We start from the raw sequence: 17,290 nt of genomic DNA, 5'->3' as shown, positions 1-17,290 counted from the left end.
AAAATAATTTGTATAATACAAATAAAAATTATAAATTAATATTTAATATTAATTAGTAATATTATAGTTTTTAATTATTTTATATTTTAAATTAGTCTGTATTTTGAATATATAATCCAACATAATATTTTAAAAATAATATAGTTATTTTTATTAATAATAATATATATTTAAAAAATACATTATATACATAATGTTTTACAATTTTACTCTTTAAATAAATATTTTTAAATTTTAAATAATTATCCTCAATAAAATTTAATTATTATTTAATAATATATTTTTATTTCAATAATAATTATAAAAAAAAAAATTATCAAAAGAAAATAGTCGATTTAGATTATTTGACTTTCAATAAATAAAAAATATTTTATTTAATATATATATAATAATAATCTACTCTTTAATATATAAAATTTAATCTTTTCTTTATTTTAAAATAACTAAATAACTTATTATTTTAAGAATAAAGGCTACATAATTTTTTTAAAACTACTATTATATATTAAATTGTATTACTTTTATTTTTAGAAATAATTATTTATAAAAATAATAATATCATATTTTTTTAATATAAGAATAATAATAAAAATGTAAATACTCCACAGCATATGTTTTTACTAAAAAATATCAGAATGCTGCTTATAACAACACTATTAAGGCTTAGTTCACACCAATTCACAAAGCTTTCTATATGTGGAAATCATCACAATAAACAAATGAACCATCCTCTATCTCAGTCATCAGAAATCCAGACTTTTGAACGTCTGCTATCCTCCTATACACTCAGTCCCTTAAGAATGAATATAATATCCAACTGCCACGCTGATCAGAGCGACCATGCAAACAAACAGAAATGGAAACCCACCCTGAGTTCTTTTCTTGTTTATTTCCCTCTTCAACAACTCCTAGCAAAACATGAAATTTTTTATATCAGATATTCAAAAGTCAATTATTAACGTCACAACACTGCATTGCATTTCTTGCTTTGCTTTAAAGAGACGTCAAATTCATAACAAACCCCATTGCTGGCATGTAAATAATGGAGAATAAGAATCAGAGCACGGTACCATTAATCAGAAAATTTAAATGGTTATCCCATTAATAACAACTCATAATTGATAACACATAATCAAAAAAATTTAAAATGTATTATAATCCCAAATTACATTCTAGTCTGTATAATACTAAATACTATAATCGATAACATATCTTCAAATTTCACAATCCAAACAAGGACATTCTAGAAATTTTCAACACCTCTATCATGAAGAAACCATAGAGGTCAAAAAGTAATTGCATCCCTCCAGCAGACTTAGTAGGTCCAAAAAAGCGTATGAATAGTCGGATAGTTGCAAATTAGAACAGAGGAAGATAATAGAAGGTAGGTTATAGACATGAAATATAAATTTGGAAAGTAGGGGTGATAATAGCTAGGCTTTGTAAAATAATATTCGAATGAATAACAGTGACAATTTCTATACACCTAATTCCTTATTCAGTAGATACTTTATGCTTCTTAATCTACATTTTCAGTTAATCTGAATAAAGTCTAGCTCTTCTGCATTTGATTCACAAACTAATAAAACACACTAATATTAATGATGGAAAAAACAAATAAAAAGAGTTCCTATTAAAACTAGAATATGTAGTTTAAATGAAGAAAATATTCAAAAGAAAATCAAATTTCACTAGATAAAATTCTTTAGCTTAATAAAATAAATTACGGACTTGTAATTCTAGCTATAAAATATAAATAATATATTATGCAAGTTGGAGTAGGATTGGGTAATAGTACAATAGCTCGATATAATTATCGATAGGGGCTTAGGTATTCCAAATGTCTAAGTCTCATGTCAAATAGTATGAACTGGTCCATGGAGTAAAGTGTTTGGCTCTCCCCCTTAATATTTAACTTTAGAGAGATGAGTTCTCTAAATGCTTGAGTAGTTATCAAGTATCGAAACTGGTTTTCTATGTCTGGGAAAGGATTACTTAGAGAGGGTTAAAGACTTGGGTGATTATAGTATGATTGGTGTGATTTAAGTGTTGGGTTCTCTCCCTCCAAGTGATTGGGGATGTTTGTTAACTATCAGTTTAAAATAGGTAAATTAAATTACCCTACTTGGACATAGACAAGTTCATGGATAAATAGACTTATGACAAGGAAAAAAAAACCGTACCAATTCTTTCTTAAGAGAGTCTTTTTCTTCAGTATTCCTACGCCTCTCCTCATTCAGCTTAATGATGATTCCCGTAACCTGCAAAGATTCTAAACATTTGTTGATTGCTTTCATTTTTGAAGTTAAAAAAAAAATTAAGAGTGGTTCCTATTTAGTAACCAGAACAGTTAATCATATATTAGATACCTTAAAAACAAATAATTATTGTGTAATTCCCATTTAATTATTTTTTCTACAAATATTTATAAGAAAAATAAATAAAATGATCTTTTCCGATAGTTAAATTTAATTTATGCATAAATTAATTAAATGAATTTTTTTATATTGACTTTTCTAAAAAAAATAATTTATGCATAGACTAATTTCAAATTGAGAAAAGTTTATTTTCATTTTTTTTATAGTGTTTACGAAAACATTTATCCAGATCTAAAGTTTTATCATGATCTCTAACCTCTCTTAGTTTTGAATCCATTATACCAAGCTTTGACTTCAATTCCTCAGATTCGTTATCCAAACTCAACTGCACGTCGTCTTTTGCTGCCTTCATGTCACCCACATTCTCAGTTTGTATTGGGACTGTATTCCCTTCTGCTCTATCCTCCTTAGTCTCCTTGATTGGCTCCAAACCTTTAACTTCCTCAGGAACCTGATACATGAAAATAATAAATGGCAGAGAAAGTTATTATACATCAAGGGATGTGGAACAGAAAACTACCATCATGTTGAATCAAAATTATAGCAATTGGTTCACACAAATTAACATTGTTATTCATAGTACACTATGACAAGTCTACAATATTTCCCCAAAAAGAATAGATATTGTATCTTCAGGATGAAAGCAACTCGATAGAAATAGAGAGAAATTGAAGTTCAAATAGGAATAATAGAAAGGAGGAGCTCACTGTGCGAGGAGGTATGTTTTCAACTCCACTGAGCACCCTATCTTTTTGCACATCAATTTCTTTGGATGTATCAAGCTTCATATCACCATTTACTGGAAGCAACACCGGAGAAGATGATGGGCTGATGAGGACTACTCTTAGTTTCTTCTCCTCAATAAGCCTTCCACTGTCTTTTACAAACTGTCGATAGAGAAGGGTTTATAATCGATCAGCCTACTTAAAAAGCAATATTTTAAAAGAAAAAAAAAATAACAAAAACGAGTTGAACCGTTGAATTAGATCTCTGTCCTTCACATATTACTGGCATCTCAAAACATGGAGAAAATAGATAGATAAACAATGAACTCTGGTTTATTGACACTCCTATGGTATCTCCCCCTTTTGAATGTCAGTACTATACACATACAAATTCATCCAATTCTCACCTCATTTTGTTCTTATCAATTTTTTTAATGCATAACATTTATCAAATTTTCTTTCTCTCTTTCACCTCATGTCATTCCATTTGGGAGTTGATATGAGACCCCTCATCTCTTACTCTCTCTTCACAACTCCTATCACGTCACATCTATGAATTTCCTATCTTGTAATCTCTCTCGTGGTGTCTACATCGAAAGGGGTTGTCTACCAAAAATCTTCCATAAACAATATAACCTCACCATATTATACGTGATGTCCTCTTCCGTGGCTCCAAACGGGGCAACGGTGGTCTGAATCAGAAATTTGTCTTTGCACTGCATATCAGGCGGTGCAATGCGCTGAGCTTGCATAGTAACTGCATCCAACACACATCACAATAAAATACAGAAACCATACAAGCATATGCGTGCGCGTTAAAAATTGTATTGATAATAACGGGAAAATACCAGTAAAATCACATTTTTCGTTGGGCTTGATGATGCCAATATTGGGTCTGACACAATATTTCTTAGGTGACGTTGTTTTAACCTGCGAGCAGAGACTGGTGAATTATAGATACATATTTTGTTATTCTTGCGCTGACATTGGCATTTGATTCATTTGGCTTTGCTTGTTATTAGATACAAATACAAATGTGATGGCTCTTTTAAGGGATACCGGAAAAAATCAACATCGATATAGCATGAGTCGGTCCACATAAACAAACTAAAACTTTAAGGTAAGCCAAATGAAATCGTGGGCATTCTTCCTCATATACGTTCCTCAACTTAACATTTCTAACGAAAGTTTGACTCAGACTCACATTATTACTAACCAAATGAAAAAAGGGAATGGAATGAAAAGAAAAGAGGGGAAATGAACGGTACCTTAAAGGCAATATAATGATCGGTCCTGTTCCCAAGTTGAACCAGAGATGAACTTTGTTTCTTCAATTCGACTAACAGAAAAAAGAAGAGAAACCACAGTGTGGTGTGATCGTTGCAAATTACGCTTAAAGACATGCCAATATTTTGAATTCAAAAGAGGAAGTAAAAACGAGATACTTACAAACGAATCGGAGCTCCGGCGGATCGATTTGAAGAAGCTCTGTAGCCATGGTTGGTTGGATGGGTGCTGTTCCGTCCGAGATGATTGAGCTAATGGACGAATTAACTACTTTAAGTGAGTAAATAAAGCTATAACTATATAAAAAGAATGGTAGTTATCAAAGATTGGCTCACAACAGAAAAATGAGTTTTGAAGTATATTGAGTTATAGCAGAAATCTAGATTTGCAGGTGTTAAGCACAACGGCTATTACATTTTCAATATTTTTGGATATGGCGTGTTCTGCAAAATGAGAATGCGCGAAGAATAAAGAATATAATAGAATAGAACCCTAATCGAAAGAAGAAGAAGAGTAGTTGGTGGTGAATGAAATAAAAAGAAGAGAAAAGTGAAAGAAATAGAAGAAAGAAGCGTTGTTGTGTTGCCATAAGTTGAGTTGTTACTTTGGAATGGGATGGTTGGCATCGTCAGTTACGGAAGTGGGCCCCACCCACTCTCTGCAGTCCTACCAATTCCTTTTCTCCTTTTTTTTTAATACTCAATTCTCTTTTCAGTTAATTCATTCTAACATCTCACTATTCATAATCATTAATTACTAGTACCTAAATGTAATTAAATAATTTACATGCAACATAAATACTATAATAATTATTACCAAAAATGCGATACGTGTAATCTAAACTTTTAACCATATAAAAAGAGTTCCATTTCATCTTCCCATCTTCTATTTAATTTAGTTATTCACTTAATTAAAAATAATCTAATTACCTTAATTCAAATAATTATTTACTACGCTTAACTAACATGTATATTTTCTGAAAACATGCCAAAAAACAATGAATCGTTTTCAAGAGCTTTAAATGTTAACCATCAAAACATGCCAAAAAACAAATTCATGATCATTACATTCATGGTTATAAATGGAAAGTTTGAAAAACAATCTTTTTTTTTTATGTAATCACGCGAAAAATGAAGTTTACTTGCATATTCAGTCTCTTGAATCAATAGATAAAAATGTCATAAAAAGTTATGAAGCTCTAGTCTTAATTTTCATTAATATAATCTTTATTGCAAATATAATTTTATATATGTATATATATGGTAGAATGCATGTGAGGTTGGTGAGTATGAATATCAGATTCCTCTGTAACATGAAGAACACTAAACTGCCACTTCTGGAGGAGATCACATGGGATTTCTTTGCCCAGGGGTTTTCTAGTTGTCATTGCTGTGTATCATTTAATTCAATTATGCTTTTTTTTTAATTTAACAGTTAAATTGAAATTTTTTCAGATAATAATATATGAAAATAAATCTTACTATTATAATTTAGGTTTAATTACCTTTTTCGTCCTTATATTTATAGTCAATAGTCAATTTGATACGGTGGTTTTTAAAAAATTCAATTTGGTTCCTAAGTTTTTTAAAATATATTCAAAATGGTTCTTTCTGTTAAATATCACCAAACATCGTTAAGTGGTGCTTATGTGGCATACACGTGTAAGTTACGTGGATGGTGCTTACATTACTTTAGTGAATACTGAATTAGGATTTAGGTTATTCAAATTAGGGATTTCGAATTTCTAATTTAGGGTTTCTAATACGAGGATTGCTCCCCTGGTTGGATTCTATGGTGCGCTTCCTGCTTCAATTCCATTCGGAGGTGTGCTCCCCTCATTCGCAGTCGCTGCCCCTTCACCACCTCTGGACCGCACCACATAATCGTTCCTCCAAATCGACCATGGGAACACAGCTCACCATCGTAACTCACGATCGCACCACAGAATCGAATGAGGGGAGCACACCTCCGAATGGAATCGAAGCAGGGAAGCGTACCACAAAATCCAACCAGGGGAGCAATCCTCGTATCAGAAACCCTAAATCAGAAATTCGAAATCCCCAATTTGAATAACCTAAACCCTAATTCAAAATTCACCAAAGTAATGTAAGCACAATCCACTTAACGCCGTTTGGTGATATTTAACAGAAAGGACCATTTTAAATACATTTTAAAAAACTTAGGGACCAAATTGAATTTTTTAAAAACCAGTGTACCAAATTGACTATTGACTATAAATATAGGGACGAAAAAGGTAATTAAACCTATAATTTAATATGAATAATCATAATGATGTGATAATATAATTTAATAGTTGAATCTATTAAAATATTGATAATAAGTTTTTATAATTTGATTTTATCAAGATACGTGTATATTTTTTTTAAATAAACAAAAAACTATTTAAAATTATTTTAACTTCAAAATGTATATGAATTCGTATTTAAAATGGATTAAGAATTCATATTTAGTTTAATCATGTATATAGATCTATATTTTAAATACTGAATATAACATCAGTGATCCATTATTTTAAAATCTTTACATATTTTTTATTCTAATAACATTTACTTTTACAGATATCAAAAGATTTCAAATATTATTATTTTTGAAAAATCTGTTTTCATGTTTTAAATAGCTTTAACCAATAAACACAATCGTAGAATTTGGAAAGAGTAAAAAAAGTGTACCTTCTCTGTGCCAATTTACTGGTCGTAAATTACCAAGAGAAATGGTGAGATAAGAACAAATTGGTTCTAAATAACGTTGTATTAAGGTTGTGAAATATATGAATGAAAGTCGTAGAAAATTTTCTTCTTCGGCTTGCTTTGTGCTTGACGAAAATGATGAAGACTAAAATTGGGCTTTATATTTGTTTCTACTAATTGTCACACCCATATAGTTGACCCAAAGAATATGGTGACTTTATTTTGTAATTTATTGTACTAATTGATTCAAAATAAGTTAATTAAAAACTAATTATTTCATAATAATATTTTATTTTGATGCTCTAACATACATATATTTTATTAAAACATTTAAATCACCTACTCATTGTTCAAAATAGTTAAATTGAAATATAAAATTACTAATTTACATAACTAAAAAATAATAAACAAATAAATAAACTTTATGAAGTATTATAGAATCAAAGATTAGATTAATAATGATAATGAGGGAATAAATATACTTATTTACTGTTAGATTTATAAATTTTATTATTTTTATTTAAAATATATTTTGATTTTTGAAAAGATTAAAATAATTTTTTTAATTGGTGTTTAGAAGAAAAAGGAACACAGCACATAGTTCCAAGAGAATCCTTGCTCGACGAGTCCTACGATGTCAGCCTCTGCCAGACTCACCTTGCTCCACTGCAACCATACACACGAACCCCATCATTTACTACCACCTTCTTTCAAAACTAACTTTTTTATATTTAAATTTATTTTTGTCTATAATATCAAATATTCATCACATCAATCAAGACTCATAAATCACTTCATAAGTTTTTCATTTTTTAATATTTTAAATTATAATTAACTTATTGCCATTTAAATAATTTAAATTATAAAAAGGTAGATGCTTAGTTACTTTTTGTTTATTCCGTTTTGAAATTGTGGGCAGTATGACAGCTAATCGACTATTAATTGATTTGTTTTAGTTATGACTTTAATGACTTTTTTCCAAATCATGTTTTAGAAAGTAGCAACGAATTGTGAGACAAAAGTTGTTTGGTGCATAAACATGAATTTGAACATGTATGATGCAAATTCTGAGAGAATGTCACATAATGCTTATAGTACATATTTTGAGACAAAGATTAATTATTTGGAGAATGGTAGCTGGCAACTACTATTTTGTATTTGAATGTTAATTTGAAAAACAAGAGATGGGAGAAAAATAGATACACCAACTAATGCCTACCTTCCTACTATCATCTACTTCTGTCTTTAAATTTTTACTCTCATTGCTATCATCATTATAACAATTATTATTATTTTCATAATTCTTGATATTAGTTTCACCACCATTTTATAATTCTCAGTACATTTATCTTACTCTGTTTCATTCTTATGTTTTTTTTAACTGTTGTATGCAATATTAATATCATTATTAATGTTACTATCATCACCATCTGAAACTATTATCTTATTTTTTTTTATCAATATATACACAAAATAATAAATACAATTAATATTTATCTAAGAGTTTAATTAATGTTATAAATTTTGAAAACATTATATTTTTCTAATTCTAATAATAAAAAATAAGAAGAGTGTTAAAATAGTATTTTTATATTGTTGAAACACTAATTGATTGATTATTGTATTTAAATTATTAATTTGGTATGTTACTCAAAATATTTAATGCACAAAACAAGAATTTTGTCACCAAAACAAAAGTTTCAGCTTGTTAGCTTGAGCAAAAATTTTGTCACCAAAGCAAAAGTTTCATCATTAGAGCGAAAATTGACTCTAGACCAACTCAAACTTCTACTCTTAATTTCACTAGAGCAATGTTGTTCTTACTTAAATATAAGTATCTTTGAGAGAAACTCAACTCCTAATTTCAATTTCGTTTTAACATAAATATCATATGAGGTACTCATACAACAGAACCAAAACAATTGCATAAATTTACCACTTTCATTGTAACATATGCAATGTTTTAAACAAATTCAAGATGGTTCAATACAACTATGATTTGCTCAATCACCATACTCCACTCATTCCAACTTGATTTGGATCATTCAAACTTATTATTATATCCATTCATATAGAATTCTTAAAATTGTGCATAGTTTACTTTTGAAAAATTAAATGTATCTATGAAATCATGGTTAAAAACTCAATTCTTGAAAAAACCTCAACTAAAAAAATATGAACTTGCAAAGTTTTCTATCACATCAACGTTGCAACAATAAAAAAAAAGTTCAAACTACTCCAAATCAATTATCTATAACTTAAAACTCTTAATTCAACCATTATAACTTAAAGCAACAATCTTACTTTAATGTATAACATTTTTCTCATAAAATACAATCAATGAATCAACTTACTTTTAAAATTATTTTAAGGGAAAAACTACAATTCAACATACAACAATACCATTTTTCAAGTTATCTAAAAATGAAAAATTGAATTGTGTATCATAACAATGGTTATACCAAAAATACTAGTCCAAATTAACCATCAAAATATCATTAAGAACAATTTTCCTTACTTAAAAATCTAATTACTCAAAGTCAAAAGTTAACAAGTTATAATTTTAACGCGAGAAATTTACTTACAAATAATCTTAATCATCAAACTAAAAATATCATTACAATTCTAGATTAACTCAGATTATCTTTCCACATCAAACTTTAAAAGCAAACATATGCATGTAATCAACCTATCAATAATTGAGAAAAATAATTTTAAAGAGACACTAATTTTTATAAACTAAACCTTGGACAATTAATTCTATTAATAAACTTTTCAACTTGACTAATAAAATATTCATATAACATGTCATTTAAACTCGTTATACTTTTATACTAATCCTTTCTAATATACGTATAGTTATTTTCATTTTGCATATTAATATTATTTGTTTAAAATCAATTATTCTATTATTTAATCCAAAATATATTTTTTATAATCATTAAAGAAAAAAACTTTAAGGACATGAATAAAAATAATCAATGAATAAATATTTATTTTAAATTAACTACAAAGATAACCCATAAAGATTTCAAAAGAAATTTATTTGTGTTTTTTTTAAACAAAGGAGTTTGCATTTTTATAATTTTACTCAATAAATTGTAACTTTTTGAGTAAATCTTCAAAACTTAAGTTGCTCAGATTTACTTCCATAAAATTACTTGAGCTAAATCAAATTTGCTTAGTTAACTTTTTTGCAAAATAATTTTCTTTTGTTTTAGCTAAATTCATTTAGCGAATTTCTTATTCGCATATTCTTTAGTTTTTCTCATTAACTGAACTCTGTGAAAATTAAAGTTTAAAATATTTAAACACAATATTAATTAATTGGATTGTAACTAAAACAAAAGTGACCATGGAAAATTTCATTAAATAGTCCAATTATGCTTATTAAGAAAGTAGAAGTCACCCTTATAATTTTACATAAAACAAAAGGTAAATAAACCTTCAAAAGACAATTACACTAACCTTTACACAAAAAATATTACGTTGTGTCACACTTAATAATGCAAGTTTTTCATATTACTTTTAACCATCTTAGATCCATTTAAGGTAAAAAAAAAATGTTTCAAAATTTTGACGACCAATTAATATTAATTTTTTTTTATCAATTAGTTCGATTTATTGTTTAACACTTTGAAATTGGGGAAATAAAAATGAAATTAATTATTTAAATTTTACTAAATTTTCTACTATTTCACTGACGAAGGAAAAACTAATATACCTTACTTAATTCATATTTTAGCTTCCTTATATTCCTCATTGAATTGTCTCTTTTCTCTAATTTTTTTATAGCTTTCATTATAATTAATTATTATAACATAAACTTTTTATTTTTAAAGGAAACATTTACATGTTATTAGATTATTTAAATCATGCAAAAAAATTAAATGTGAAAAAATATTTATACACTTAAAAATAAATCAAAATCTACAAATTAATAATCGCAAAACCAATTTAAACCTAGTTTAATTTGATTTTTTTTATATCAAAACCGAACCAAATAGAATCGCTTATCACTTTTATATTTGTTAGATATATTCTTAACAAAAAGTTGAATTAAATGCAAAAATTACGAAAGACAACAATTATAAGTTTTCAAAAATATTAAATTTGAAATATATTCTTAAATAAATCATTCTAAAGTTTTTATAATCAATAAATTTAAAATATATTATTATATTGATTATTCTAAAGTTTTTATGAATAATAAATTTAAAATGTATTTTTGATATAGATTATTCTAAAACTTATTTATATATGTAATCTAAGAAGTTTTTTATGCGTTTGGTATAAAACACAACCTAATCAATTTTTTGAATTTTTAAAACTGTTCAATTAAGAATTGAAAATTTAGAATTAAAAAATATATTTTGAAAAAAAAAAATCGAAAATAGAAAATCTATTCTGCAAATGAAATTTTGAAATAGCATATGAAACCAAAATTTTATTTTGAAAAATTTGGAATAAAATATATTCTAAATTTTTTTCCAGAAACGTATTTTCAAAAACATATTCTGGAAAAAATTCCTAAATCCATAAAGTGTTTCAGAATCAAAATCGTTAAATGTACTCCAAAATATGGAATGCATTTTGATTTGCATTCCTCTCTTGTTTAAAAACTAAAAGAAATATTTTTATCATTTCACATAAGACATGTGCAAGTTAAAAAATATTGGATAAGGAAGCAATCTCGCAGTAGATCAATTATGTATCCAACACATGGATATGAAAAAGTCTGTTTTACCCTTATTAATTTAAAACATTACTTGAGGTTTATTGAGGTACACTTCACTCACGCATTCAATCCCAATCCTTGAGCACCGCGACAACACGCAAAAAGAAAGAGTTGTCGATAGAGAAAAAGTGTGCACGAGAGAATATAGCGTTGGTTGGTTGTGATCATTAGAGAAGGCAATGCTCATCCGGGAAGAAGGTTAGTTTTCGTGAAACTGGCGACTTCCCAAATGGTATTGTCCCAAATGGAAGTTTCTAACCTGAATAGTAAGTATATCTAGAATTGGTTTTTCTAACCTGAATAGGGATATGGAAGTTTCCCAAATGGTGTTGTCCGGAAGTACAAAGAAGAATCGATTGCTTTTGGATTTGGATATTCGTAACTGTCATGGATATAGAAATTTGGACGTTAATGGTGTTCCGGATGCATAAATCTGGAAGTACTTCTGGATATGGTAATTCAGAAGTCATTTGTGGGTGTGTGTGTTTTATTTTTTTCATTTGAGGCCATTTTATGATTAGGAACATGATAAGGACTAGAGGATGAAAATTTTCTAATGTGGACCGCATGTGACCAACTGCATCTATGAGAAAAAAGTGTGGTGTTCCTAGTAATTTAGTTGCAAATGAGGACTTTGAAGAGAATATTGAACAAGAAGAAGTGAAAATTGATGATGAAGGTTATCCAGAAGGGTCAATGGATACGTCATTACTGATTAATTATGAAGAACATGTGGTGAGACAGTTATGGGATGATTTAGTAAGTAATGAACATTAATTGAGTGTGTTATGTATGTATTTGTTGATGATATTTGTTGATTATTGTAAGAGCAGGTTAGCTTAAGGTCGTTTCTCATGGAAGAAAGGTGAATAAGTTAGGAGCACCACATGAGCGCATAGAGGTTGCAGTAGACATGTATGGCTTAGGTGGTCTCGTTCATGCAAGTTATGAGAATTTAGACAAATGATTGCTTTGTGCATTAATAGAGAGGTAGCATGCAAAGACAAACACATTTCATTTACCTATTGGAGAGATGACCATCACTCTTAATGATGTGTCAAATTTGTTGCATCTACCCATTGTTGGCCAATTTTGTACGCACCAGACCTCAGATGCATATGGGGCAAATGACGTGTTGGTAGAATCCCCACGTATTGACCGTGGAGTAGCAAATGAAGAGACACGACACTGCCGAAGAGCTCATGTGTGCCTTAGTTGGTTGAAAGATATGTACGAGGACGCATGCTCAAGGAGGCAATGAGTTGTAACTACCAGAGCTTATTTGCTTCACCTTGTTGGTTGCACTGTCTTCACTGACAAGAGTGCTACTTCATTCAGTGTGATATACCTGGGGTTTTTTGTCGATTTGAGGCTGATTGGGGGATATACTTGGACGACAGTTGCGTTAACCCACATGTATGAGCAGTTAGGAGATTGTAGCTCCGCAAAGACTAGACAACTAGTTGGTTATGTGACTTTGTTGCAAGGTTGGATTTATGAGCATTTCTCGTCTATATGCATGAGACGTGTACGATCTCAGTATTATGAAGAGGAACCCCGTTGTAGGATGTATGAACCAGGAAAAGTTACTTCAGTTGCAGTTGTGCGGTTGCAACTAAATACAATCATACTACCATGCATTCAGTTTTTCCCATACAACGAGCATAGAAAAGAACGTCCATTTGAGTGGATATCCTTATTCTCAAGTTATATGAGGTTTGAAAGTTGGAGACAATTGCACTTGCCAGAATGTGTTATCCGTCAACATGGATATGTGCAGATGATCCCTCGACACCCATCTGTAGTTAAAGATGATGATCTCATTTCAAATGAAGTAGATAAACGATGGTTACATTTAAATGATTATGTCATATAGGATATGGACGTAACACCTTATTTTGGTGCATGCGTTCAACATTATATTTAGTGGTTTTGATCGATCTCACATCCATATGTCATTGACATGCCTAAGGATGACCGTCCTGGAGTGATACCCTTGAAAGTACCTGCCCACAGACCAATTGCAATGCATCCTCAGGAGACACATCCTGAACATCATACTCTGGTATGTATGAATCATTAATAATATTTTTATTTGTGTTGATTTTTGTCTAATATTATGACATTCATGGTTGTAGGGAATTTGTCGTAGAATTACACAAACATTGCAACCATTACTTAATTATGATGATTCGGTGAAGACAACCTTGTGTGGAAAGCAACTCAAGCAACCTTGATGTTAGCACGAGGAGCGACGAATGATAAAGTTGTGTATGGCAGGAGGCATTCACGTAAGAATGATTGATAATTGTTGTATTAGGGCAATTGTAATTGTTGTAATATTTTCATCCGTGAACATTCTTGTTTGAACTTGAACTATGACTTAATTTTGTTTTAATGTCAATAGGTTTATGCTTAAGTGTATTTTTGTTTATATTCAATCATCCACCCTTCACCACCTTTTACCGGTTTGCCTCACAATTTGATAGGACACTCACATTTCTTAGCTCCACTTCGAATGATATCTACATTTTTCTTATATTGTTTGTGTTTATCTCCTTTCTCACAACCTAATAATATGTACATCACTCTTTCTCGGTGCCTCGTCTATGTATTTGACCTTAATATAACAATAACAAATCTGTAACTATAACCAACACTTCTCGCCCACTCTAACAACTCATCTTGATTATGAAATACCTACAATAACATATGCCACATTTATATATCATTCATAAACTACAATTCACCCACGTAAATTTTACCTTACCTCATTTGTAGTAAACGTCTCACTACGCTCATGTGCCCTATGCTCATTATGTAACGCGTTATAAAATATTGATTGTTCCATATCAACATCATCTAATCTATCCCACACATCAATCTCCCATGAAATTCCCATGTATGAATCCACGATATCCATTGGCACTATTGCATAAAAAAAAATATCAACAACTTTTGCCTTCCGGATATTCATATCCATGACCCAAATCACGAAGTTCCAGATTTGCAAATCTGAAACTAATATGTCACTTCCGGATATGGTCATCTGGAAGCTTATCTGGACAACAAGAAGTGATCTTCTAGACACAAACATCTGGAAGCTAATGACCTCATTCCATATTTGGATATCTGAAGTACACAATATATACTTTTGAATTTCTTCATCCATAGGCAAAGTTTCAGATCCCGATACCCAATAAAACCTCCATTGACAACTGAAAAGGCACATGAAAACGATTTTGCTTACCTCAACAAATAATTGCACTACACTTAAGAGTAATGACTTCACTCCACCACTACACCACCACCACCTCCACTCAAAATGCCTCCACCATAGGAGAACACCTCCTCTGCAACTTTTTTTAAAAATAAAGATGACAAGGACACTTTGGAGTTTTAAAATTTATGTTGGGTGCATTTTGGAATTGATATGGTGCAGGGAGAATTAGCCTTACAAGAATATCATAATGATGGATCCTAACTCTATTAGGCCTCAGCTAAGGTTGTTACTTTTCACACCAACCATTGTGAAAAGAAAATATCATATTGTTTCACTTTCAAATGATAGAATTATGCAAATTCTTTGGGTACTATATCAATTTGAACTTATGAAAATGGTCTTACAAAATTATAAAAATGACCTTTTAAATTAAAGGTGGTGCGATAAAAAAAATACTTTTTTTTGATACCTCGTTTTTAGAATACATTTTCATATTTAAATTTTTGGAATACATTTTTTAATTTTGTAAATTCTTTCTGAAATGTATTTTCAGATTTTCTGTTCCACATTATCTTTATCAAAATGTATTTTTTACATTTTAAATTTATTTTTATAGAATGATATTTTGATTTTTGAGTTGTATTTTTTAATTTTGAATTTTTAAATCTAAAATAGAGAATAATTTTAAATTTTTGAAAAATAATAAAATACAGGTCCATAAGTGAGAAAATAATTTATCATAGCATTATCAGAATAAATGCATATACAATACCTTACTACTTTCAAACAAAATGAATTTTTTTCCATTGATTTAATTAGATAAGAATAATATTTTTCATAAAAAGAACAAAAAATACTGTTTATAAAAAATGATTTTGCGTGATGGTAAAAAACAAAAAAATTACAAAAATAAAAAATAAAAAATAAAAAGTCTAGAAACGTCTTAAAGTTTGATGTAACTATTCATTAGGTATGCTTTATATTTTAAAAGATATATAACTACTCCAATATAAAATTTAAAAGGTAAAAATATTTCAAAAGATATATATAAAACATATACCTGTATGAATATATCTTCAAAGCAAATCTTTCAAAAATATTCTTTAAAACCTGAAAGTTTTTTTTTACTCATGTACCTATTACAATTATTACAACATAACAACAATGAAAGTGGTAAGTTAACGAGAATAATAGTTAATCACATTATTTTAACAATGACTCTATTAAATCACATGATCATATCAAATAATATATAATCTCAAATCAAAACCATCCAAACTAACTAACTCTAACTCTATTTTTAATACTTTGACATTTATAATACAATATTATTTAAATATAATGTATTAAGTTATATTATTTTTAAATAATTTTTTATTCTCTTAAAATATTTTATGAATAATTACTAAATTAATAGAAATAAAAATATTGATTAAGAAATAAAAATTATCTTATATCTTCGTAAAAATAAATAAGTATAAGTTTTAAAAACATCAGTATGTAATCATTATAAAAGTTTAAAATAATTATATATATATATATATATATTATTATTGTGTGTGTATGACGAAGGAAGAAAAGGAGGTAGAAAAAATATTATAGAATGAATTAGGAAAGGAAGGAAATAATACTAGAAGGAGAAAACAAATACATATTAGAGAAAATAGATTTTGGAAAGTTAAGAAAAGCTATAATTTTATTGTATCATATTACCGGACAAAATCATTATTAGACTTAATTAGAATTAATTACAGGAATATAATCACTATTAATGAGTATATAATTAGACTTAATTATAGGAATATAATATAATTAGTCTTAATTACAGATGTTTTGTTAGAAAAAGGATCTGTAGTACGGTTCTAATGTTATGGTTATATATATATATATATATATATATATATATCATTGCTATAGATGAAAGACAGATTGAATAAAATAGAAAATATTCTTTGGTATCAGAGCACAAAACTCTGATACCCGACAAACACAAAGCAAAGGCAACGGTGCACAACCATGGCAGATGCACCATAAAAGAATAATGCCAACAAAGCAGAGCACGGAGGAGGTGCTAAGAAGACCTACTCGCCATATGATCTCAACGCGAGTGACAATCCCGGAAACATAATCACGCAAGTCCAATTGCGCGGAGAAAATTACGACGAATGGGCAAGAGCAGTAAAGATCTCGCTTCGTGCCCGGAGAAAATGGGGCTTCATTCATGGAACACA

The 17,290-nt window shown here is 28.9% G+C and overlaps 1 protein-coding gene and 1 long non-coding RNA gene across 3 annotated transcripts; one reads left to right on the top strand and one right to left on the bottom strand.

The window, feature by feature from the left end:
• Positions 1–588: 588 nt before the first annotated feature.
• LOC137806959 (vesicle-associated protein 1-2-like) lies at positions 589–4,958 on the bottom strand. 2 transcript variants are annotated; one of them, XM_068607362.1, is made up of 9 exons: positions 4,805–4,958; positions 4,553–4,641; positions 4,372–4,442; positions 3,952–4,033; positions 3,745–3,860; positions 3,086–3,265; positions 2,635–2,829; positions 2,184–2,261; positions 589–908 (listed from the first exon to the last, which is right to left on the bottom strand). In XM_068607362.1, exons 2-9 carry the CDS (start codon positions 4,599–4,601, stop codon positions 795–797), a joined length of 885 nt encoding a protein of 294 aa, XP_068463463.1. In that variant the 5' UTR covers positions 4,602–4,641; positions 4,805–4,958; the 3' UTR covers positions 589–794. The 2 variants fall into 2 exon arrangements, with proteins under 2 accessions (XP_068463463.1, XP_068463462.1); XM_068607361.1 differs by having other exon boundaries at positions 4,553–4,808.
• A 6,941-nt stretch (positions 4,959–11,899) lies between these two features.
• Positions 11,900–14,342, top strand: LOC137806958 (uncharacterized). Its single transcript, XR_011080455.1, has 2 exons — positions 11,900–13,901; positions 13,975–14,342. It is a non-coding gene; the product is annotated as an uncharacterized lncRNA (long non-coding RNA).
• Positions 14,343–17,290: the final 2,948 nt, after the last annotated feature.

The sequence above is a fragment of the Phaseolus vulgaris genome, chromosome 3 (genome assembly GCF_000499845.2).
Source record: "Phaseolus vulgaris cultivar G19833 chromosome 3, P. vulgaris v2.0, whole genome shotgun sequence".
Classification (NCBI taxonomy): Eukaryota; Viridiplantae; Streptophyta; class Magnoliopsida; order Fabales; family Fabaceae; genus Phaseolus; species Phaseolus vulgaris.
Note: the sequence above shows the minus strand (reverse complement) of the source record. Positions and strands in the feature narration are given on the sequence as shown.

Coding starts and splice junctions, on each gene's coding strand:
- LOC137806959 (XM_068607362.1), bottom strand. CDS start 4,601: ATGGCTACAGAGCTTCTTCAAATCGATCCGCCGGAGCTCCGATTCGTT. Junction 2,830..3,085: donor AAAACATACCTCCTCGCACA/GTGAGCTCCTCC, acceptor TTCATGTATCAG/GTTCCTGAGGAAGTTAAAGG. Junction 2,262..2,634: donor TGGATTCAAAACTAAGAGAG/GTTAGAGATCAT, acceptor GAATCTTTGCAG/GTTACGGGAATCATCATTAA.